This window comes from Danio rerio, chromosome 6 (assembly GCF_049306965.1).
Source record: "Danio rerio strain Tuebingen ecotype United States chromosome 6, GRCz12tu, whole genome shotgun sequence".
NCBI classification, from domain to species: domain Eukaryota; kingdom Metazoa; phylum Chordata; class Actinopteri; order Cypriniformes; family Danionidae; genus Danio; species Danio rerio.
In genome coordinates this window covers 23,835,965-23,861,404 of record NC_133181.1, presented here as the reverse complement: position 1 = coordinate 23,861,404, position 25,440 = coordinate 23,835,965, and the positions used below count along the sequence as shown (strand labels likewise).

At 35.9% G+C, this 25,440-nt stretch overlaps 1 protein-coding gene and 1 long non-coding RNA gene across 14 annotated transcripts in view; both read left to right on the top strand.

Annotated features, from left to right (window-relative positions):
• rptor (regulatory associated protein of MTOR, complex 1) overlaps positions 1-25,440 on the top strand; it is a 272,362-nt gene that overhangs the window by 155,060 nt on the left and 91,862 nt on the right. For 12 of the 13 annotated variants that reach the window (XM_073954060.1, XM_073954059.1, XM_021471743.3 and 9 more), the window contains 8 exons: positions 1,680-1,763; positions 2,047-2,157; positions 5,520-5,594; positions 7,397-7,462; positions 7,651-7,842; positions 13,517-13,657; positions 21,460-21,580; positions 21,787-21,927. In XM_073954060.1, the coding sequence (XP_073810161.1) occupies positions 1,680-1,763; positions 2,047-2,157; positions 5,520-5,594; positions 7,397-7,462; positions 7,651-7,842; positions 13,517-13,657; positions 21,460-21,580; positions 21,787-21,927 (931 nt within the window). Of the gene's footprint in view, positions 1-1,679; positions 1,764-2,046; positions 2,158-5,519; positions 5,595-7,396; positions 7,463-7,650; positions 7,843-13,516; positions 13,658-21,459; positions 21,581-21,786; positions 22,244-25,440 lie in introns of all 13 variants that reach the window. The other variant, XR_012407926.1, reaches the window with a different exon arrangement.
• Positions 22,274-24,035, top strand: LOC141386256 (uncharacterized). Its single transcript, XR_012407929.1, has 2 exons — positions 22,274-22,967; positions 23,504-24,035. It is a non-coding gene; the product is annotated as an uncharacterized lncRNA (long non-coding RNA).

Here is a 25,440-nt window from a genome sequence, read left to right as displayed (position 1 = left end):
GCTGAAAATTCACATGGTGGATAAGATTCCTCTACTGAAGACATCTACATGCCAATCTTGAGTCACAGTCATAGCGCCACCTGGTGACAGGAGGAAGTTTGACATAAATTTGTGATTTTCTCGGGTTCTTTATATACATCGGCTTAAATTAATATTGTTTGCTGTTCTCTGTCATCCTGAGGCCACCGGACGGCGGTGAGCCCGGGTGCGAGGTCCCTATCATCGCTGCTTGCAGCTTTAATATTTATTATAGAATTTACCAGAACCTTTTAGTGTTTCGTGTATTGTTGATAAATAGCGTAGCAATATATATAAACCATATCAATATTCTTGGGATAACCAATTTAACAGTAGGATCTCTGGAGAGCTAAAGCACAAAAGGAAGAGGAAACATGAGGCACAAATTTTGAGTCTGTATCATCTGACAGAGCGAGAGCAGATCATTCGCACGTGAGCAGCCATGTTTTGAGTGCGTGCGACTGCGAGAAATTTTGTGGTTAAGCAGTTTTGTCCACGAACAGAAGATTACATGAATACACTCTCGACTTGTAAAACCATGCTTACAGCATTTGTCAGTAAAATAACGGCATATGCACATACGTCCATCTCGCGAATGTACTGTCATTTTCATCTATTTGTCGCTCATCCTCTGCGGGTCAGGGTTTCTGGGCTGAGCCAATGGCCTCGGACCTTGAGCTCAGAGTCTGAAATCATTCTGCGTTCAAAGTAAAGTAAGTTCCAATAGCCAGAGGGAGATTAATGACAACACGTGCATATGTTCATTAACCACAAACAGGAAATAGAACTTACTTGCGGTATTATTTATTTGTTAATGTCTTGCGGGGTTTGTTTTAACGCATCCGTTACTGACAATGTACAGAGTAAAATATTAATGAAAATGTATTAGTAATGCCTTACACTATTTTGTTTGTGTGTGTGTTTGTTTATTTATATATATATATATATATATATATATATATATATATATATATATATATAGCAATCTGTACATATATTAATTGTAAATCTGTTCATAGCTAGCACAACCTGTATATAATGTTAATTGTACATCCATCTTTAAATATCACCATAGTTTTTCTATAACTGCACCTTATAACTTATACCTGTATCCTGCACTTGCTGCTTTTGCACTGCTGGTTAGACCTAAACTGCATTTCATTGCATTGTACTTGTACATGTGTAATGACAATAAAGTTGAATCTAATCTAATCTAATCTAATCTAATCTAATCTAATAGTTTGATCGCAGTGTTTACTACAATAATGTCACTAATATATGCATACTCTATGTCCTAATTCCATTTCTGTTTAGTTCAGTTATGACTAGGTGGATTAAGGTAATCAAAACTCGCTGTTTTGAGCTTATGTAGGCCTACAGTTTAAAATTCTTGTTTAACTGAATATACAGTTAGTAAATACAAGTACATCTTATTGAACATAATTTATTTTCATCACCAATTATCATAGTAGAACAGTTTCTCAAGCCGTTTGTCATGCATTTTGGAAACAGTCTAATGTGCCACCTGGGTTGAGAAACCCGCCAAACTCGGTCAACTTTGTACTTGTGTACTAGCACATATATTCTTAATGCCTTCGTCAGACATCAATATACCCCTCACTGAACATTATGCTAATGTTTTTCCATATGTTTTCTCTCAGGTCCTTTTAAGTCAGGTACACAGGCTGAGGGCGCTGGATTTGCTTGGACGATTTTTGGACCTGGGTCCTTGGGCTGTCAGTTTGGTGAGACATCATACAGCACACTTTTAACAGATATTTTTGACTGACTTTTACAGTAAAGCTTGTAACACAAACCATGGCTTAACATTACTTTAGGTAATACGCACTGTATGTAAGTTGGTTTATATACATAAATGTTAATAAGACGAGATCTGTGAAAGAAAAAATATCTAATTAAATCAAGAACATACAATTTTTGAAGAAAATGTTTGGCTGCCTTGTATAATTGTTATGCTATTATTGTTGTTTCTGTCACTTTTTTATGCTGTTGTTTTTTTTTATGCAGGCTCTTTCAGTAGGAATTTTTCCATATGTGCTAAAACTGTTGCAGAGTTCAGCGAGAGAGCTGAGGCCTCTTTTGGTCTTCATCTGGGCAAAGATCCTGGCTGTAGATAGTGTATGTATCTTAAATTGATTGCATTGAAGATTTAGCATTTTTACCTGTAATTCCACATATTTCTCAGTATTATAGAACAAATATTTTAAAAATAGACTTCAATATCTGTTTGTAATTAAGGAAATACTGAAGAGTATGTGATTGGTTCTTTATCAAAGTCCAGGTCGACAATAGAACATTATAGCACATGGTATGAAAGGACTAGCAACAGATCATTTTCAAGATATGCTAGAGTACACCGCTTATGCACAGCCTCTGACAGTTACCACCTAGTGAATAATAGAAAATATTAAAGCAAGAAAAGGTAATACATTACAGTAATACATGACAGGTATTACAGGTTAAGGTATATATTTGTGTGTGTGTGTGTGTGTGTRTATATATATATATATATATATATATATATATATATATATATATATATATATATATATATATATATACACACACACATACATACAGTTAGATCTATATGCATGTATGCATATATTCATTTTCATTTAATTTTCTTGTTGGCTTAGTCCCTTTATTAATCCGGGGTCACCACAGCGGATTAAACCGCCAACCTATCCAGCAAGTTTTTACACTGCGGATGCCCTTGCAGCCAAAACCCATCTCTGGGAAACATCCACACACACACACACTCATACACTACTGACAATTTACCCTACCCAATTCATGTCAAAATGTCAAATGTACTCCACAGTCACCAGATCCCAATCCAATAGAGCCCCTTGGGAATGTGGTGGTTTAAGAGACTCACATCATGAGTGTGCAGCTGACAATTCTGCCGAAACTGCGTGATGCTATCATTTCGATATTTGAATAATTGAATCTATGCCATGAAGAATTAAGGCAGTTCAGAACGCAAATGGGGTCCAACCTGGTACTAGTAAGGTATACCTAATAAAGTGGCCGGTGAGTGTGTATGTGTGTATTCTATGTAATGTAATGATTGTGAGGGTGCAGATGAGATGTAATTTTTTGAGAGACACTCAAATATATCACGTGCGCTGCGTTTGCAACCTCTAAGTCATGTAAAAATTTATTGCAAATTAAAATAAATATAATTTGATTATATTTCGCTAATTGGATGTTTTATTAGATTATTTGCAATTATTTTGCGTTTAATTAAGAATTTTGCACGATTGCAAAAATTTGCGTTGTCTTGTAGATTTTGCATTGAATTCAGCGATCGTGGAATTGCAAAAAACTAGCTATTCCAACTCATAACTGCACACATGTCATTTATGACATTGCAAACTTGACATTGCAGGTTGAAATGTCACCAAACTAAGTCTGTCACAGATCATAGTCTCGGAATTCAAAAGCAAATCCGTTAAACGTGTGAGCATGGATTCAAAGTGGGTGCCTTTGTACATCATGCTCAAGAATGAGAACAGTCTGCATATAACTGTTTTTTTTCAGGAGGATTTAAAAAAAAAAAAAGATTTGACTCTGAGTTGATTCCTGTCTTGTTGTCAACTAAAACACTATGACATTGAGACTCTTTTGAAGTAGACAATTTCTATCCATACCTCTAACGGACCAAGGATTTCCCCAGCAAATATTCACACAAAAGTGGAGAAAAAAAAGCAAAGAAATAAATTAAATTTCACATCAAAATTTCATATTTACTTCTGTAAGTTTTCCTGATAAGAATTAAATTTTAGGATGAAAATAGAGCATTTGATTTATTTTTTTATTGAAAAAAAATGCCCCTCTAAGATGTTAAAGTAGGGCAGTGTGAGATCAGGGGGGAAAAGCCCCAGCACAAGCACATAAACATAGACTAAGGCTACGTTTACACTGCAGGTAAATGTGGCACGAATCAGATTTTTTCCCCCTCATGTGACTCGGGTGATGACAGTGTGAACAGCCCAAACCGCATGGAATCTGATCTTTTCAGGTCATATCTGTGCCACTTTTATATGTGGTCTTAAACACATTTATATGTGGTCTTGACACAGATCTGATGTTTTGCAATGCGACCACAGTGTGAACGGTTATGTCGGATTTCATGTGACTTTTACATAAACTTTGAGTGACATGCGTCATCATTCTGTGCTGCACACATCATCTACCCCTCAGCAGCACAGTAGAACAGCACACAGGGCGATTACAGTAACACAGAAAGTTGGTTGTTCATGTTGAAAAAGATTTTGAAGGCATAACTGGTGCTTGTTAACAAATCTGGTTGACGATTGAGGCACGGGTTGATCGCGAAACTAAAAAGCATCGTGGGTATTGCGGATAGGGGATTCGGGTGCAATGGAGGAAGAACTTTCTCTCAGAGAGAAAAAAAATTGCAGGTGCCCGAGCACCCAAACCACCCTTCTGCACGTGTCTGCTGTTTATAACGAAGTGAAATTAAATAACTCCGCAAACGGAGATAAACCAACTCCGCCTTTACAGTTCAGTCTGCGGCTGCTCATTAACCCTTGATGAGTCCACTAAACCGGTGGTCAGAGCGCCACGCACAGCACTTGTTATAAATCACAAACGATCAGTGTTTTTTATCACAGGAGTCTTATTTTAGGTCTCAAATGACGAAATACACATTAGTGGTAGCAGAACAATCATTTACAGTTCATGAAATACACCACGGTTGTTGAGTTCCCCTGAACCCAGACTTCTTGTTAAGAAGATGGCGTCAATTGCGTTCATGACATTTTGCATTCATTGAAAAGTAAGAATGATAAATAAATCTATATGAAACAGTCCCTTAAAAATGACATTGCGCCTTTAGTTTTGAGTATGTATTAATGTAATGTATTAATTATGTCAATGGACCCCATAGTTATGTCAATGGGCTATCCATGATATAAGGGTTTATTTTCCTTACATTGCAGGTGTGCAAATTAGCCATGTTTATGCACGTAATGAAACTCTCCTTTTTATACAATCACTTTCCACACTTAACAGTCCAACCTCAACACAGCTGAAAAAGCACAATTTCAAGTCATTTTTTTTAAATCAGAGTTACCAGTATAACAGAAGGGTATCCTGACATGTTAATTCTTGCTCAATACTGTACAATTTTCTAAAAATTACTGAAATCAAACTTTTACATTACCCACTTTTACAGAACTTTTTTATGTTATATAGAGGTATCAGAATGTCACAAAGCGGCGCTTAGAAAATTCACTAGATAAAACAAGCACAAGCAGTTGATACCTTTTCCATCTTACCCACATTATCCTCCAAAACACATTGTTTTGACAAATAGCTTTCCATCATTCGAGAGTCTGTTAATGTTTGATGGTTGTATCTATATGGTTTGTTTTTGATGTGTCTTATTGTAATTCAAATTGTCTTTCTCTCCCTTGTGTTTTTTTTCTCCCACTTTCTCTTTTCTGTAGTCATGCCAGGCTGATCTTGTAAAAGATAATGGACACAAGTATTTCTTGTCAGTGCTGGCTGATCCGTTCATGCCAGTGAGTATCTTACAGATGACACTGAATCATTTTCTACTTTGTTCAAACCTAAATATATTTATTTACTTGATTAAGTTTCCCATATTTACACTGGTCAAACCACATTTTAATTTTTGTTTGAAAAATTGCTGTTCTTTTCATCAATAAAATAAAGCACTAAATTCTCAGAATCATAGAATAATGTAAATTGTTAATTTAATAATTTTATTTTAACATTTTGGGCTCTGTACACCAACCCAGTCGATTTTAAATGAAACAAACAAGATGTGCTTTTTACTGCAGACTGTCAGCTTTAATTTGAGGGTATTTACATGAAAAAATCTGGTGAATGCTGTAGGAAATTACAACAAATTGCATATGTTCCTCCCACCAGTAAAGGGTCTAAAAGTAATTGGACAGAATAATGATCATAAATCAAACTTTTACTTTTTAATACTTGGTTGCAAATCCTTTGCCGTCAATTTCAGTCTGAAGTCTGGAGACATCCCCAAATGGTTTCATTCCTGGTGTTGCTCTGTCAGGCCTCTATATCAACTGTCTTCAGTTCCTGCTTGTACTTGGTGCATATTCCCTTTAGTTTTGTCTTCAGCTAGTAAAATGCTAGCTCAATTGGATTCAGGTCACATGATTGACTTGGCCATCCCATGACATTCTACCTCTTTTCCTTTAACAACACTTTGGTTGATTTGCAGTATGCTTTAGGTCATTCTCTATCTGCACTGTGAAGCAAGTTCTGAAGTATTTGATTTAAGATGATCGGAAGATATTGTCCGAAACACTTCAGAATTCATCCTGCTGCTTTTGTCAGCAGTCACATTATCAATAATTACAAGAGAACCTCGAATTGACAGCCATGCATGCCCATGCCATGACACTACTACCACCATGCTTGACTGCTTAGGATCATGAGCCGTTCCTTACCTTTAGCATACTCTTTATTTCCCATCACTCTGGTACAAGTTGGTCTTGATCTAATCTAGCACTGTGACGGCTTTTTTAGAACACTAATCTATCCTTCCTGTTTTTGAGGCTCATCAATAGTTTACATCTTGGAGAGAACCCTCTGTATTCACTCTGGTGTGGTTTCGCTTGATTGTTGACTTTGACACACATACATCTACCTCCTGGAGACTGTTCTTGATCGGGCCAATCTGGCCAACTGTTGCAAAAGGTGTTTTCTTCACCAGTGAAAGAATTCTTTGGTCATTCACCACAGTTGTTTTCCGTGGTCTTCCGTTTTTTTTGGTATAGCTGAGCTCACTGGTGTGTTCTATCTATTTAAGAATGTTTCTAACAGTTGTTTTGCCACACCTAATGTTTTTGCTATTTCTCTGATGTTTTTTTTTTTTTTTTTTTTCAGCCTAATGATAGCTTGCTTGACTGATAGTGACAGCTCTCTGGATCTCATCTTGAGAGCTGACAGTAACAGATTCCAAATGCAAATAGCACACTTGAAATTAAGTCTGAGCCTTTTGTCTGCTCATTGTAATGGATAATAGGAAAATGAGGGAATAACAGACATCTGGCAATGGAATTGCTTGGGAGCCAATTGCCCAATTACTTTTGAGCCCTTAACAAGTGGGAGGCACATATGCAAACTGTTGTAATTCCTACAGCATTTACCTTATTTGGATGTAAATACCCCCAAATTTAAGCTGACAGTCTGTAGTTAAAGAACATCTTGATGGTTTCATTTAAAATTGGTTATACAACCAAAAATGTTTATAGGATTTATGGTCCTATTTTTATGGACCTAACTGGACCCTATATATATATATATATATTTTTTTTTTTTGTTCCAGGCTGAGCATCGAACTATGGCTGTCTTCATTCTTGCTGTCATTGTTAATAACTATAACACAGGACAGGTATGAAAACCACAAGCAGAAAGAAAATATTTGCACTCAGCATAAGCCAAAATATTGGTTGCGAAAACTAATAATTTGCATCACAATAAAGGATGTTTGCTTCACCCATGATTTGTCATAATGTTTTGGTTCTTCATAAATATCTAGAATTTAAATAATACTTTTCATATGTCCTCTCTCTTCATTAGGAGGCATGTCTGCAGGGTAACCTGATTGCAATCTGTCTGGAACAGCTCAATGACCCTCACCCTCTCCTGAGGCAATGGGTTGCAATATGTCTTGGACGAATTTGGCAGAACTATGATTCTGCTCGCTGGTGCGGAGTTCGAGATAGTGCACATGAAAAACTCTACAGTCTCCTGTCGGATTCTATACCAGAGGTTCTGAAAGTTGTCTAGTCAAATGTTTTTGTAGTTTTATAAAATATAGTAATAGGTTTTCTATTGCAAATCCAATAAATAAAATATTAAGCCACTATAATTAGTAATGCACTTAAATGCTTTAGGGCAGTGGTCACCGAACCTGTCGATTGCAGTGGTAGATCTTTATTGCTCTCCTGGTAGATCCTAAAAATTACTGGACAAAAAGTACAATATGTCTTCATTTATTGTACTTGATCAAACTGCTGTTTTTATTTTTTATTATTGTTAACCGGCCTAAACTTCATATAGTGATGACACCCTGCAACTTGAGATATGTTAGCCCGAAAAGTAGTCTTAACAGCTGAGCTCAGCTGTAAAAACTATAGCATTTCTTGCCTGGAACGGCAGAAGGAATTTTGTTTGTTTGTTGAATTGCAGGTCGGCTCCTCGTCACCAGTGGCAGTGTCAAGTGTCATATCTAGTTACACCTCTACTGGCATGCTGGCTCAGGGAAAGCAGCAGCATAGAGAGACACTGCAGAAACTGCAGTTACAGGGGTTTGACAGATAAATATGAATTTGTAGCTAAATTTTTAACAATGCGAAACGGCATTACTAGTTGTTTAAGTTCTTGTTTATGTCCTTCTACAACATACCGTTAATGCTAGAAACTACTATTGTAATAGATCAATTTTAACTAATTAAAATACTTACAGGTTGTGGCTCACATTCCCCAGCTTCTTCTATTTTGGTTGGAGCTGCTCCTTCTTTGAGGAGTTTTTAGCCAAACACAGCACCGAACTGGGAAAGATTGTGGAAGCTGTTTTTTGTCAAATTCTAGGGCTATATCTTTTTTATATATATATATATAATTTTCTAGACAGATATCAAAATTAAATTGTAAGCAGTTTTCTATTTGTGTCATGTCCTTTGCAAGCCCAAATTCAGAAACAGTAAGCTCTGTGAAAATAGCAGTGTTTGGGTGGCATTTTAGCTTTCTCTGATATAACATACAGTAACATCACCTCTGGCCATGCCCCTTCGCTGCGCGGGGTGTATGTGCATGGTGTATGCACGTAAACTGAAGGGTTTGTAATCGCATTAACCTAGATGTATTTTTTTGTATTCCCTTAACTTTTTTCGCTGTAAGCTTTGCTAAGCTAACTTTGTCAAAGCCTATGGGCAATTTCAGACAAACACAACCTTAATTTTTCTGTTTTTCACCATGTTGTTTAAAAATCACATCCATTTGCGCCACTTTGTAGACTCATGGGTGTTCTGATCTAGAAAAGAGGTGTGTTAAGGCGTATTGTTTACCGGTTGCTATTTTGAGGAACGAAAACTGTGAGACTGTGCAATAGACATGCTGAATGCAGGTCTAAAGCTAAGTGCAGATTGCGTTAGTTGTGCGCCTCACTTACACATTGTTTAATGCACACATGATGCACAGCAATATGCAAATACCTTTACAAATAAAAAATTATTAAAAGATTTCAATATTTTTTTTAAATTATTACTTTCTACGTAAATATAAAAACCACTGCCTTAATGCCTTCTTCATCTTGGGGGGCTTTTTTAGTTTATTCATGACAATTTACTTTTGTATAATGTTATTATTATTATAAGTAGTATTTATTATATACGTGTTTAAATTAGTTTTATTATAAACAAGTTAAGATTTGCATAGCTTGTGTATTTGGATATAATAATTTTTACCACACTTCGTTATTATTGTTTATCATCAAAATAGAGCCGTTTATCTCCCTTTCCATCAAACTTTGAGTATATTACATTCAGAAATGTTGTTTATGTTCACACAGCTACATTACACATGAACTAAAGCTTAAAATAAGATATTGTAGTGGAGGAACCCTTTTTTAGGGGTCAAGCACCAAAGGTGCGTAGACACCTCTTGTATCCATTGTATCTTGTATTAGTTCCTATTATTATTCTTCTGGCTTCTTCTTCTGCTGCTCTGGGAGTCTATGACAGTCCTATGAACCGTTTCTGGCATTTGTGAAAACTTTGGCACACTGATAGAGGACAGTCTGATCTTCAACCATAACATATTTGGACTATCTAACCTAAACTCCTTAGCGCCACCACTTCATTTATCAAAGTTTCACTTATGTTTATTTTTATAACATTTGAACCGAATGGGCTGCAATCAAAATTCTTCCTCTTCCAGCTATTTTTTTTCCTAGAACGTTTGTCTGATTATAAACAAAATTAAAACACATAATCTACAGACCATGATGACCAAAATTTATGGAATTTAAGTTGATTAGATGAACCGTTTTTAATAAACTTGCAGACAAATGTAACATAGAGCATGCAAAAATTAACTTAAGGTGTTATCTCTGTAACGCATTGACGTATTCACACCAGACTTGGTGTGTTATCATAACCATGTTCTGTAGTTAGCTGCTTTTTCTCAACACACTACCCCCTAGTTGGCCAGAGATTAAAAAAAAAAATTACATTTTTTTTGGTTATAACTTCTCAAATATTTGTCCAAAATCCATAACATTATCTTTACATTCGGTGTAGCACGCCAAGTTAAAGGATGTCTGATTTTCCCAAGACAGCATTTTTTTGGCCGTCAGACCATTTTGAATTATGTCAAAAATTGCTATATTTTGAATGGATTAGCAAATTGTTAAGAAAGCCAGTATGTGTCTTCGGAACTGTGTCCTTAAGATGCTCGAAAAGTTTTTTTCACAGCGCCACCTTTTGGTCAAACGTTATAATGATATTTCTAAAAATGCTAATAACATTTGACTATTTTTTCCTATTGTTATGGAGCTTGTCTTGATACATTTCTTGGCTTGTCTTGAGAATATTGATACCAATTATGCCTTAATTAACTAAACTGCCTGTCCACCATCTAGCCTTAAGTCAAAAAACGACTTTTTCAAACTTCTCCTGCATCATTTGGCTGATTTGCACCAAATTTGGCTTAGATCAAAAGGTATAGAATTTGTGTTAATAGGTGTAATGACTTTTGAGATGACAAATGTGATGGCATGATGCCAAACTACATCTGAGGCTGTAACTGTTATATTTAAAGATAATGACACCAAATTTTAGGTGTGTCATTGTCATCTTACACTGACCACACCATAAAACAATTGGTAATAACTTTTGACTGCATATGCTTATTTTGATGATATTGGTCTCAAATTATTCCTTTGGTTATGCCGACAACACAGAACCTAATTATGCCATAATCTACCAAACCTACTGTACGCCATTTGGATTTTGTTAAAACCATTATTTTTTAACTGCTCCTAAACCAGATTTTTCATCAAATCTGACTCGGACCATGTAGACCAAAGTTATGGAATTCATGTTGATCGACCAAATTGTTGTCATTTACCATATGTGCAAAATTGGTGTAATGCTTCCAGTTAACATTACAGCTTGAATCACTGCAATGGTTTGAATGATTGAAACCAAACCTAATGTGTGTGATCTATATTAAATTCTATCAATAGAAATCATATAAAATGTATCTAATGGCTTTTGAATAGTTTTGTCAATTTTTATGTGACTGGTCTTGCAGATTCCTTGGATATTACAGAGAACATTGATAATATGTATTTCCTTTATTGACAAAACTTCATTTACACTATCTTGAATTAGTTTAAAAATCTATTGTTTTGAACTCAAAAAAGTTGCACTCAAAAAGGTTTCAGATTGGTTATATCGTTCATGTCTTACCCTTAATGTAAGTAAAACTGTGGGAATGTTTTTTTTTCAATTAAGAAAAATGAGGAGCATTGCTCAGATATTTTAGTTAATGGAGAAGTAATAAATATTGTTGATCATTTTAAATATTTAGGTATAATTATTGACTCCAATTTAAATTTTAAAAAACACATTAAGAAGGTTTCCAAAAGTGCTAGAGCAAGCCTGAGGATCTATAGAAACATTAGGCATCAGTTACCTATGGCTGCTGCTAAACTTTTTATGAATACAATGATTTTACCTCATTTATCTTATTGTGCTACAAGCTCTTCGCATACGAACATTACAACATTAAAACCATTGTATGTTATATATAAACAAACTGTTAAAATTTTAGCTAAAAAGCCAAGGAGCTATCATCATTGCAACTGTATTGCACAACAAAAATTACTAACATTTGACAGTTTCTTATTTTATGCTGATGTGTGTTTAATGTATAAAATATTTCATGGTCTTGCACCACCACCCCTCAAACAATGTGTGATTGTCGGCAAGGACAATATAAGACAGACTAGGTCATCTGTTTGAGGTGATTGTTCAGTTAAACTTAAGAGAACTGCTTTTGGACAATCTGTTTTTTCAGTTAAAGCAGCAGAAAGATGGAATAAAATACCAGTGTATATCAGAGAGAGCAGCACTTTTAATAATTTTAAAACTGTTCTTAAAATCTGGCTAAAACAAAATCAAATATGCAGCCACTGATTTGATTTCATTTTATTGACAATGATGTGTTGTATTTATTGTACTGTAAGTGTATATTGTATTTGTTATAAGTGTTAAATTTGTTACTTCCTGCCCAGGGACTACAGATGTAAATTAGCTTTATAGCTAACTCTGGAACAACATGTCATGTTGTACATTGTCCCTGTATAAATAAATAAAGTAAATAAAATAAAAATAAAACCCTCCATAGATCGTTAACCCATTTTTCACCAAATCTGGCTCCAAAATGCTTTCACCATGCTGCCAAAAAATTATAGAATTTTTCTATTGCTCTGTAGGTTGTTGCCTTGCTTGTTTATGATGTGGCCGCTGGGCTGCTTGCAGCTTTATTTATTATTATCAGTAGTATTAGTATTTATAACTTGCTAATTTAGTACATGCTTTATATTTGAAAACAATAATTTTACCAGTCTATTTTTTTGTTTACAGTTGCAATTTACATGATCTGATTACTGCTAATGTGACAGTGCATTATACCCAAATATTCACCCCATTCAAATGTGATGTCTTCATTTGAGATGTCATCACATGCAATCATTGCTTCATTTTTATCAGATTGTAATGTGTAGATTTTGCCATTTTCAAGGATTAGGGATCTTGGACTTAAAAATATGGGTTACAGTGACCACTGCATCAGGGAATGTATTAAATATGATACTTTTATGTTTTGGCACTTGGGAATATCAGTTACCTATACGTAGTTGGCTTAATTTGGATAGCAAAAAATATATTTATTTTTGTTATTTTCATGCTTATTTATGCCTATTACAATACATACTGAATGAGCATGTGCTACATTTGCTTTTGAGTCTATTGCTCTATTACATATATAGGCTTTTTTAAAATCTAAATTATGCATGTTTTGAGTGAACAATAAGCAATCAAATCTTTTTTTACATCTCCCTGCCTCCCAACCATCTTGTCTTTCTTCACTCCCTTCCTTCCCTCTCAACCCTTCGTCTCCCCCCCAACCCCTCCCCCCATTTTTATTGTCAAGTAATATTAGTATGTCTGCATTACTTTCTTTGCTAAAGACATCCTAAAGACAAACAAAGTATGCAAGTAAGAAATGCATGCTCATAAAAACTTAAGGAGGCTTCAAAATATTAACTTAAAACTGAGTACTACCTAGTTACCGTAGAAGCACCATAGTTTAATGATCATTATCATTACTGTTGTTTGGTTGGTTAAATAATGGTTTGTGTTGGTCTCATTGGCAGGTACGATGTGCAGCTGTGTTTGCACTGGGCACATTTGTGGGGAATTCAGCTGAGAGAACAGATCATTCTACCACCATTGATCATAATGTGGCCATGATGCTTGCACAACTGATTAATGATGGCAGTCCCATTGTGAGGAAGGCAAGTTATTATTATTATTATTATTATTATTAGTATTATAATTATTATTATTATTATTATATTCTGTATGCACTTAAAATTTATTTTGAACAGTTTAGTATTGAAATTGTCAAAATATATATTTCAAGTAACAAAAAAAGTGATATTGTGGGGTACAAAACTTGATTTGAACTATGATGATTTGAAGTTCTGTTAATATTTTATAAACAAAATAAACAGTTTCTCCTTTTTTAATGCATATTTAAGGTTTGTACTGTATGATTTTGTACTTATTCTAGCCTTTTTAAAATATGTTTTAATTTAATTTAAAATAATAAAAGACTTGTGTGAAGTCACATTCACACAACCAATTTATCGTACTGGCCGCAGTTCCAGTTCAAGGTCAAATTATATCTGTCAAATAAGTAATATTTAAAATGTAAACATAATTTTAGAGTTTCTTGGAATTTTTTTCGGTCAAGTCATATAAAATGATTTAGGCAGCACATTCAAATTTCACATGATGCCCGGTGCTCTGGCTCCCGACAGATATTTGACTATGGTGGCTGGTGTCTCCATTTGCACATTCTGTACTATAGAGTCACCAATTACCAGGTAACTTTATCAGGTTTCTCAGTGGGCGCACCACTAAGGAGGCTAAACATGTTTGATGTTGGAATATATATATGGGCTTTACATTAACACCCGCCAAATGCGGGTAGATTTCAGCTTTGGCGGTTTAGACAGACAACCCCACTAGCCACTTTGGCTGGTTGAAAATAATTTTTAAATTGTAGTTTTCCTAAAAGCAGGGTTTGACAATATAAGGATGGCCCAATATGCGTGCAAATGTGATCTTAGAATCGAGGAGTAAAATAATTGTGATCACGCGAGCAGAAGAAAGCAAATGAATACCGAAGGAGAAGATGATGATCACTCGCGCTAACAGCTGATGTGATGCTCGCGACTGCTTAAAACACCTGCGCGCGACTGCTTAACGCGTGCGCGCTCCCGAATCGTGAAGCAACCGTGTCTGGAACAGGTTCTGGAAACGCAACTGTCATTGGTTCTCTTTTAAATAAACTACACAAAAAGTAATGAACATGCACCCGCAGTCCTGATGCTTTTAAGAGCTCAAAATGTGTCTTTTCTTAAGCAGCGCAGGTTGCTTTCTCTTTGAACAGATTATTAAATGGCCTAAAGTTAACCGTGAGCATGTGATCATTCTTTTATTATCGCATTCATACATTGTTTCACCTGCTCTCATTTGCTTACGGTTTTATTTGCTTTTAATTTTTGTTAAAATGGTTTAATTATTAGTATTTTTTTTACAACATTGCTTTATGTTAGATGAACTCTCCATTTATGTGCAGTTAACTGGTAATCCGAGAGATCTTTAGCCACGACAGATTACTGTGCATGTTTTTGATACGTGGCAATAGTTATTTTTTAAAAGTCAATTGCTTTCTTTTTTAAGAAATGTTTTGTTAAATAAAAAGTATAGTATACAGCTATATTTTGCTTGTTTTGACACATTAAAAATTTGTTTCTAAGAAATAATTATTGTTTTGTGTGATTATAGAGATAAATTTGGTACATCGTTAATTTTGAGCTCTAAAAAAGTCATGTGAAATAAAAACTAATTGCAATATAACACTGTGAAAACATGACCCATTTGCTTGTGCTCATTAAGCAAACTCGTACTCGACACACAAAAAGTGAAATGAATGAGGACGCATGTGGACATAACACAAAATTTAAATCAAGTAATTTTAGCATGTCAACGTCAAATTTATGCATATAAAATATATTTTACTAACAACAAAATTATAGCTAGTAAAAATGCAGAGTGGCTAATAACAATGGAAAACTACTAGCCACAGTGGCCGGTGATTAAAAAAGTTAATGTAAAGCCCTGTATATATATATATATATATATATATATATATATATATATATATATATATATATATAAATAAATAACGCAAGTACTCACAACCGTCCTCCTATGGCAAACTTAATTAAAATAATTTTATTATCTTTATCTGAAAACAAGACAATATCTGGATGAAGAGCTGTGTAAACCACATCTGGGAACTGAAGTTTTTTTCGAACTTTGACTCTCAACTCCCAAGAGCTGTGGCTTGCATCAAGCTTGACTTTGCTACTGTCCTAGATGCGACAGGCTTTGCCCCTTCCTTAATAAAGCTGAAGATTTTTTTATCTGAACTTCTTCTTGAGCCTCTTTACAATTGAATCAGCAAGGGTCAATTAAGATACCCTCTCAATGGATATGGCACCTTGTCATATTGCCACCTATATCAACCCTGGGTTAAAGATGTTTTACTCCCGGACAATATGTGTGCCAGTGTTTCCTTTTGGCCTCAGAGCTTGCAGTATGGGTCATCTCTCAATCCCCAGAAGTACAAATAAGATGGTGAAGGAAGGGTGTCATACACAGTGCAACAAGATGGAGATGTGGTATGGCTCCAGTCTTTATAACTCTGCCCATGTGATCTTCCACTTAAGCAGATACCACTTTGTCCATGCTCCCTGGGATGCTTGTTCCACTGCTCTAGAAATAGGTCTCTGTTAATCTTGAGCTCTAATTTATGCGTGCACTATACCTCGTTTGAACGCAGTGGTCAGAAACTTGAAAGTAACTCATTAAAGAATAAAGTTACCAAGCACACCATTGTTTTTCTTGTGAAATTCTCAATAAGTTTGATGTGTCAAATGACCCTCTTCCTATTAAAAAACAAAAGCTGGATCCAAGATGGCCGACTTCAAAATGGCCACTATGGTCACCACCCATCTTGAAAAGTTTGCCCCCTCACATATACTTATATGCCACAAACTGGACGTTAATATCACTAACCAATCCTATTTCATTATGGTGTATCCATATAAACAAATGACCCACCCTGTATACTGATTTTGAATGTAAATCTATGAAGATAACACTTTGTGGCAAACAGGAATTTGAATAGTGTCCTGATTGCCAAGAATGTGCATGAAATCTGCAGCAATTTAAAATGAAATTGCGAACTTCACAACATAATGCAACATTTGCTTTATTTTGCATTAAATTCAGTAACCGTGAATACTAAATAAGTTCTACTAAGTAAGGTATTTTAGGTTTACAAAAATGTAGAGAGAGCCATTTAGTGGATTTGTCTTCTGAAACTTTCAATGAAATGGTCCTGGAGCAGCATATTTGTTTTGCAAAAAAGAAGCCTAAAGCACGTATTTCCAATAAGCCTGGTTTGGACATTTTACTATTAGGCCTTCCAAGGCAATGGCAATACTTTCTTATACTTTCATACACTGTAAATACACTGACAGTGCCATAGACAATCTTTACAAACTCTTAACTTAATGTTAAACAAAACACTAAACTGAAAAGCATACATTAAACCAAAACTTGTTCATTTATTTGCAAATAAGAAATGAATGGTCAAATATAAGTTATGTGTTAAATGAATAGTGTATTCATTTATTTATTTTTAAAAAAACAGAATTAAAAAAATGTGTCTCAGTATACTCAAAGCTTTACCAAATTTGATCTGTAAAAACTAAGGGCTGTAATTTTAACAGTAATTAACTGTAAAAATGATACAGTAAAAATCTTTAATCTGGTAACAGTAGGCTTTCTTAATATATGGGGAAAAAAAGAAAAATTCACTTTCTCAGAATTCCCTACATGACACTTAAATTGTTATAGTTAGTTATGTACATTACAGTTTAATGTTACATCTAATTTGAAAAGATAATGTTTTTTGCATTACTTAAATTTTTTTATGTATTACCAGTATGGAGTTTAAAAGTTGTGAGAACGACACTGCTGTGGAGCTCTCCAGTGTTTGCACTGTTTTTGTTAGTTTGTCCTGTTTTATGTTTTTCAAACACGATCAGTTACATCAGGGACGAGCTGCTGACAATTCGGCATTGTACACCAACTAATCAAAAAGTGGATTTTGATTTCTCTGGCGTTTTGCGGAATATTATCGTTGACGGAGCAGCTGCACTAAGGAAATGCTACTAGACGCACAAGCAAGGGTAGCGAGTCAGCGCACTCATCAGGCTGAGACAGCGCCGCTTCAGAACTGCACTGCCCAGCATCCATCTGGGGACTCTCCGCTCTCTTCCTAACAAAATGGACTACTTTTGCTCACATGCATAAACAAGAACTTTAACAACTCTGCTGCGCTGTGTTTCACGGAAACCTGGCTAAATGAAGCCATTCCGGACAGTGCATTACACCTACAGGACCTTCAGCTGTACAGAGCAGATCGCCATACGGAGTCAACAGGCAAAACGCACAGAGGTGGGACATGCTTTTACATCATCAGAAGGTGGTGTATGGATGTAACTGTGTTAAAGAAGATGTGCTGTCCTAATGTGGAAGTGCTTTTCATTAACAGTAAGCCATTTATTCACCGCAACAGTTTTCCTCGTTCAGTCTCGTCTGTGTTTATATTCCATCGCAAGCACATGTAAGTACTGCGCTGCAACAGCTGGCTGATTTGGTCACAGAGACAGAACAACAACACCCGGACTCTGTTTTAATCATTCTTGGTGACTTTAATCAGGCAAAACTCACACATGAGCTGCCTAAATTCAAACAGCACATTACATGCCCCACAAGAGACAATAACATTTTGGACCATTGCTACGCCACAATAAAGGATGCATATCGCTCCATCGCCAGAGCAGGTCTAGGACTCTCCGACCACTGCCTGGTTCATCTTATACCAACTTACAGGCAAAAACTTAAAACTAGTAAGCTAGTATTAAGGACTGTTAAGAGATGGACCAATAACACAGAGCAGGTCTTAAAAGCCTGTTTTGAGTGCACTGACTGGAGTGTTTTTGAAGCTGCAGCCACAGACCTGGACGAGCTCACAAAGACTGTAACATCATACATCAGTTTCTGTAAGGAGTTATGCATCCCTACCAGGACCTACTTATCATTTAACAACGATAAACCAGGGTTCACATCAAAACTCAGACTTAGCTTTGTCAGGCCAAAGAGGATGCCTACAGGAGTGGGGACAGAATCATGCACAATCAGGCCAGGAACTGACAAAGGAGATTGGTGTGGTTACGAAGAGCTATGCCAATAAGCTGCTAAACCAGTTTTCTGCCAATGACCCTGCATCAGTGTGGAGAGGCTTAAAAGATTTTACTTATTGCAAGACACCATCTCCCAGCATCGACAGTGTTACGACTTCTAAGTTTTGGTATCTAGGGTTTAAAAGGTAACATTTAAGGTGATAATATTTTGTGGTCAGTTGGTGGCAAAATATCAACACGACCACCAAAATACTGCAAAAATAAGTGAATTTATTTACAATAGTGAAAGGAAGTCAAAAAGCTATAAAGTATTATTTACAAGATCTCACAACATACAATAAATCAATCAATATAGATTAAAGATGGTGGGGGAAACGAGAGTTAAGTGGCGCCAAACAAATGAAAGAAATATAACAAAAACCCCAATTCTAACTAATAATTACCCTCTAAACTGTCTAATACAAAATAAACAAACAAAACATCTTCAGCGTTTTCACGCTATAACTAATCTACTCTTCTAACCAAATATACGGAGAAAACTTACAGCGGGTGGCGCTCACTTCTAAACTAGTGTGTTTAGACAGTGGAGTTATCTGCGTGATGTAATATGTATGTCACGTGACATCTAAACTCCTCGAATCCAAGAGACAGGCTGAAGACAGACGTCAGGGGATTGTCACATATACACATCCAAGACGGTAACAGCAATCAACACAAGAACAAGACCAAAATCAAAACTAAGTTCACGTCAACATCACAGCACATAACAACAAGCCAAAAACACACACAAAGGCAAGCAAAGACCGCAAGCAAGGCAGAGCAAAAGCAGAACGAGCTTCCCCGCTCGCATCCCTTTTAAACTTTGAGCTCCTGTGCTGATTGGTTGTGAAGGTGATGACGTCACAAGGTATAATTGAGATTGACGTCTTCACGGACGAATGGGATACTGGAATGGGCGAACCTGAGAACTGACAGAGAGAGGAGGAGGGAGCAAGCGAGAGAGGGAGAGAAAGAGAGCGCACACACACAAGCAAAACAAACAGGCATATACATATGACTGTAACAACAGCAATAAACATCTTGCAAACGAGCTGAATATGTTCTACTGTAGATTTGACACCTTCAGTAAACAGATAGGAAGGAAAGCACCAAGCCCAGATGGTGTTTCACCAGCCTGTCTGAGAACCTGCTCTGACCAGCTTGCTCTTATTTTCTCAAAGATCTTCAACAGATTACTGCAACAGCCCAAAGTTCCATCCTGCTTTAAGCACTCCACTATCATCCCAATCCCGAAGAAGCCAAAGATCACAGGACTCAATGACTACAGACCTGTTGCCTTAACATCTGTGGCCATGAAGTCATTCGAAAGACTGGTGCTAGCATATCTGAAGGACATCACTGGCACCACCCTTCCTACTCTTCAAGAAATTTACTCTTCCAGATTGAGTAAAGGGGCTCGCAAAATCACGCTAGACGCCTCACACTTCAGAGCACCAAGCACAAAAACAGCCAGACACAGCAAAAGTTTCTTTCCTCAGGCCATCTACCTTACGAACAGTTAAAAATTCCCCAACTGTGCAATAAATATGTGCTATACTTTATCATACGCTCTTGTACAAAGCACCTTTTATCAATATACAATGCAATGCTTTCTCTATACGCTTTTGTACACAGCACCGTACAACCTGTATATTTATAACAAATCTGTACATACAATTCAACATCCAGATTTCTTGACTAATTGCATCTCTGTTTAATGTTTATCATCTTTTTTTCATATTTATGTTATGTTGCTACTTGTCACTTTATGGACACTGGACGCTTCTGTAGCCAAAACAAGTTCCTTGTGTGCGTGTGTAAAGCACACTTGACAATAAAACTGATTCTGATTCTGATTTTAGAATGTTCTTTTTTTAAGTTCCTGTTTTACATGTTATAGTACATAAATTAACATCATTACCTCACCACACTAATGTTTTTTTCCGAAGTTTCCAGTAATTCTGGGTGGTATATTTTAATTTTTATTTTTTTTTACTTCAACAGCAGTTATGCAGTTTCACTTACATTCAGCAACATTTCATTCATGCCCTGTAACGAACTCTGATGTACTGGATGAATGTCACAGTACATCTTATGTAGGCCCCGACAGAATCTACGTATGTTGATTGCTATTTCTGCTGAGAATTTTGGGAAACATCTGCGGATTTCTGTGGAATTATTTTGGGAGTATCATAACTAAAACCATAATATGTAAAATAAAAAAATAATATCTTTTAAACTTGTATTTATGTTTAAAATGTGGATCTAATTAGATTAACTTTATTTGGTAAACAAAGCAAGACTCTCCTATAATATATCAACTAAAAGACAGAAAATATTACTTTAGAAACTGTATTTTAAATAAATCAAATGAACATTTACATATTAGTCCATATGTGGTTGGGTAACATTTCTGAAGTTAATTAAAAAACTTAATAAATATAGATTTACACACATTTACTCAAGTAAATAGTTTGAATTAATGATGGGCTAAAAATCTGCGGAATTCTTCCGTGTGGGCCTAATCATATGGTAAAATACTGTAGTATCTACAGTAGAAAATACCACCATATCTTTAAGGTAAAAAAAAGTTGTTTTTTTTTTTTTTTTTTTTTTTGCAGTGTATGAATCAGATTTAAGATAACATAAATGAACCAAAGAATATGAGCTCTATTAACTTTTTTCAACCTTTCTTTTAAAATCTTTAGGAGCTGGTTGTTGCTCTAAGTCACTTAGTGGTCCAGTATGAGAGTAATTTTTGCACTGTGGCTCTGCAGTTCATGGAGGAAGAGAAGAATTACGCTGTGCCTTCACCTGCCAATTCCACAGGTAATTATTTATAACTGTGTTTGGTAGACAGCTTTACAAATTCTAACTTTTTTTTTTTGCATTATGCTAATTTATATCAGTGAGAACTGTGTAGATGCTAAAATTATGGTTAAATTTTCAACTTGTTGAATTTGCCGAGTATAACTGGTTGGTCAGGTATTCAGCACGAAATTAACAACTTTTTTGTTGTTGTTGGTGGTGCATAGAAACAGGAAACATTACTCCAAGTAGGGACAGTCCTGCCATTCCTCGTTTAAGATCAGTGAACTCCTACACAAACCTCAGAGCTGCCACCACTGCTCGAACCCTTAATAAGAGCCTTCAGAACCTCAACCTAAATGAGGAGGGTAAGTCAAATACCACTCTGCATCACTAAGCATAAAATCCCTGTAATTGTAATGTCATTACAAGAGAGCTTGGGTCCCTATTTGCATGCTATCTGACCCACAGCATAAATCTGTATATTCTTGCCCACAAAGTTAAATATACTTTGTGCTCAGTTGTCTGTTCTTCATACATGGATTACTCAATTAGCTGGATTTGATTATTGATTATTTGACATGATCCAGGAAAGTGTTGTTCTTTAAAACTCATCCAAGAATTGTTGTCATAGCAAAAGGTATGGTATCTCAATCCTTTTCAGGAGCAGGCTTTTTTATGAAAGTAAATCAGTTGCGAAACTCGAGAGCTTGCAAATGTAAATGTGAGCACTTGTGATAATAATATTTGTATGTGTAGGTTGAAATGTACACTTACAGCTCTGATGTGAACAGCTGAAATCCTCGATTTGCACACACACACAACAATCCACACACTTGTGTTTTAAATTCGAAGTTGCAGATTAATAGTTGTGTATTTGTAAAATGTCATTCACAAATACAAAGTGACAGACACACGTGTGCACGGCAAATTTGACTGCATCTTCGCTCTACAACCACAGGTCGGCACTCACAACCTCTCAGATTCGTCAGTACAACTACAAATCTCCCGCGCTCTGACTTTTGCTACACATCTCCCGCGATCTCTGTAGCAGAACTCATCTGTGCACTCGCAGATGCAGAGGCGTGAGCAGCGCTGGGCAGGGGAGGGGCGGGGCTGGTGTAAAGCTGTTTGATTGGCTGATGCCTGACCAATGAACAATGCCAGCAGCCAACAGGACTGAGGTGCAAAATAATCATTTCCCACGATTATTTTATTATTTAGGGTTTATTTAAACTCTTTTCTGAAGAGATTCTTGTTAAAAATAATAAATTCTGTGGAAATGTACATACCAGTAAAAGAGCAGCAAAGCCAGTTTATTGGCTAGAGCCAGCCAATGAGATGGGGCGTTTCTGTTTGTCAGGACACAGGGCAGCTCACGTTGTTGGAGGCCTCGAGCAATCAGAGGGTAAGTTATGATTTTTAATAATTATCTGTATGTTCAATACTGTTAGCTAAGCTAAGGACTGTGCTGGGTGCTTCTCTTGTTTGTTTTTTATATAAGAAACAGTTATGAGTTATCTAGGAGCTGCTTTCAATCATGTTATATGGTTCTAAAGATACGATTCAACCCACATGAAATAAGAAGTTGTAATAGTATTTATAGTAAATAATAGTACGTTTTTTAACCATACTAACTATAGTAAACTGTATTATACAGTATATATTGCAGTATCTACAACTTTGTTAATGAATGCAACAGCACACTGTAGTATTAACTAGCATGAACTTTAATAAATTGAAGTATATTTACACACACACACATTAATAGCAATTAAAAATAACACTAGGCGTTTCAGTTTCTTACAGATCATACCGGTTTTTGTTATTATAACCTGCATCATATTTATCTATCCATCTATCTATTTACATGTTTGTGTACAGTGTGTCCTTTATATCACTTTTTTTAATTATGAACGTTACTAACTATAGGTTATTTCTCAGTTTCCTGTAAGGATGGAGTGACAGGAGAGATCAGCATGTTTCAAGTCGATGAGGAACTCAGAGAAGCTGCATAGCTTGAATAGGATGTTATTTATGCTAAAGATGACATGATGATCCAGCTCATCTACAAACACTTCAAAATGATTCAGATCATTCAAGAGGAAGCCGACTTTATTTTCTCTTTTTACCTGCCAAGATGACTACAGATTTGAACAAAACACACACTCACCCACAAACACAACTTTTATTTTGACAATTGTTTAATGTAGTATTTTTACACTTTACTGTAAGGCAGGGGTGTCAAACTCAGTTCCTGAAGGGCCGTAACCCTGCACGTTTTTAGTTGCAACCCTGCTTCAACACACTTAAGTGAAAGTTTCAAACAAACCTGAAGGACTCAATTAGTTTGATCAGGTGTGTTTAATTAGGGTTAGAACTAAACTTTGCAAAGCTGCAGCCCTCCAGGAACTGAGTTTGACACCTATTCTGTAAGGGAATGTAATTTGTCAAATAAAATTTACAGTCCAAATAAGTGCAGTGCAAATGTCTAGTTACTTGTATTGAAATATTTCAGGGTTTTTCCTTGTTCATAATGAGATGGAGGTGGTAAATCCAACTTCATCATTACCCATCAAATGTTATCTCCTCTTTAATACTTTGCTCAAGCCTTAACTAATGGTCAGAAAGCAAGCCATTGTGTAAAGCTGGTTGATGCTCGCTGTAATAGAGAGAGATGATGACTGTTCAGCTTATGTTGCTTAACCCTGCAGATGAGATGCTCAAAGTGGACCCTCAGCCGAGCGATGGACACTGTCTCCCTCACCTAGTTGCTCTTCCTTTGAACACACATATCATGTTGAAGGATGCAAGTTGTGGACCTAAATCAGATGTAATGCATGTAGATGTAAAAATTAGAAAGAAATGAAACTGCTTTAAAATGTATTAGGTTTTACATATAAATATGTGTTCTTAACAGATTTGTTTCAACTTGATATTTGCATAATAAATGGCATTAGAATGTTTAGTTTTAAACAGATAGCTATATTTCATTTTTTTCAAATTTAAGCTATATATATATATATATATATATATATATATATATATATATATATATATATATATATACTCACATACATAAAAGTATACTTCAATTTATTAAAGTTCATGCTAGTTAATACTACAGTGTGCTGTTGCATTCATTAACAAAGTTGTAGATACTGCAATATATACTGTATAATACAGTTTACTATAGTTAGTATGGTTAAAAAACGTACTATTATTTACTATAAATACTATTACAACTTCTTATTTCATGTGGGTTGAATCGTATCTTTAGAACCATATAACATGATTGAAAGCAGCTCCTAGATAACTCATAACTGTTTCTTATATAAAAAACAAACAAGAGAAGCACCCAGCACAGTCCTTAGCTTAGCTAACAGTATTGAACATATAGATAATTATTAAAAATCATAACTTACCCTCTGATTGCTCGAGGCCTCCAACAACGTGAGCTGCCCTGTGTCCTGACAAACAGAAACGCCCCATCTCATTGGCTGGCTCTAGCCAATAAACTGGCTTTGCTGCTCTTTTACTGGTATGTACATTTCCACAGAATTTATTATTTTTAACAAGAATCTCTTCAGAAAAGAGTTTAAATAAACCCTAAATAATAAAATAATCGTGGGAAATGATTATTTTGCACCTCAGTCCTGTTGGCTGCTGGCATTGTTCATTGGTCAGGCATCAGCCAATCAAACAGCTTTACACCAGCCCCGCCCCTCCCCTGCCCAGCGCTGCTCACGCCTCTGCATCTGCGAGTGCACAGATGAGTTCTGCTACAGAGATCGCGGGAGATGTGTAGCAAAAGTCAGAGCGCGGGAGATTTGTAGTTGTACTGACGAATCTGAGAGGTTGTGAGTGCCGACCTGTGGTTG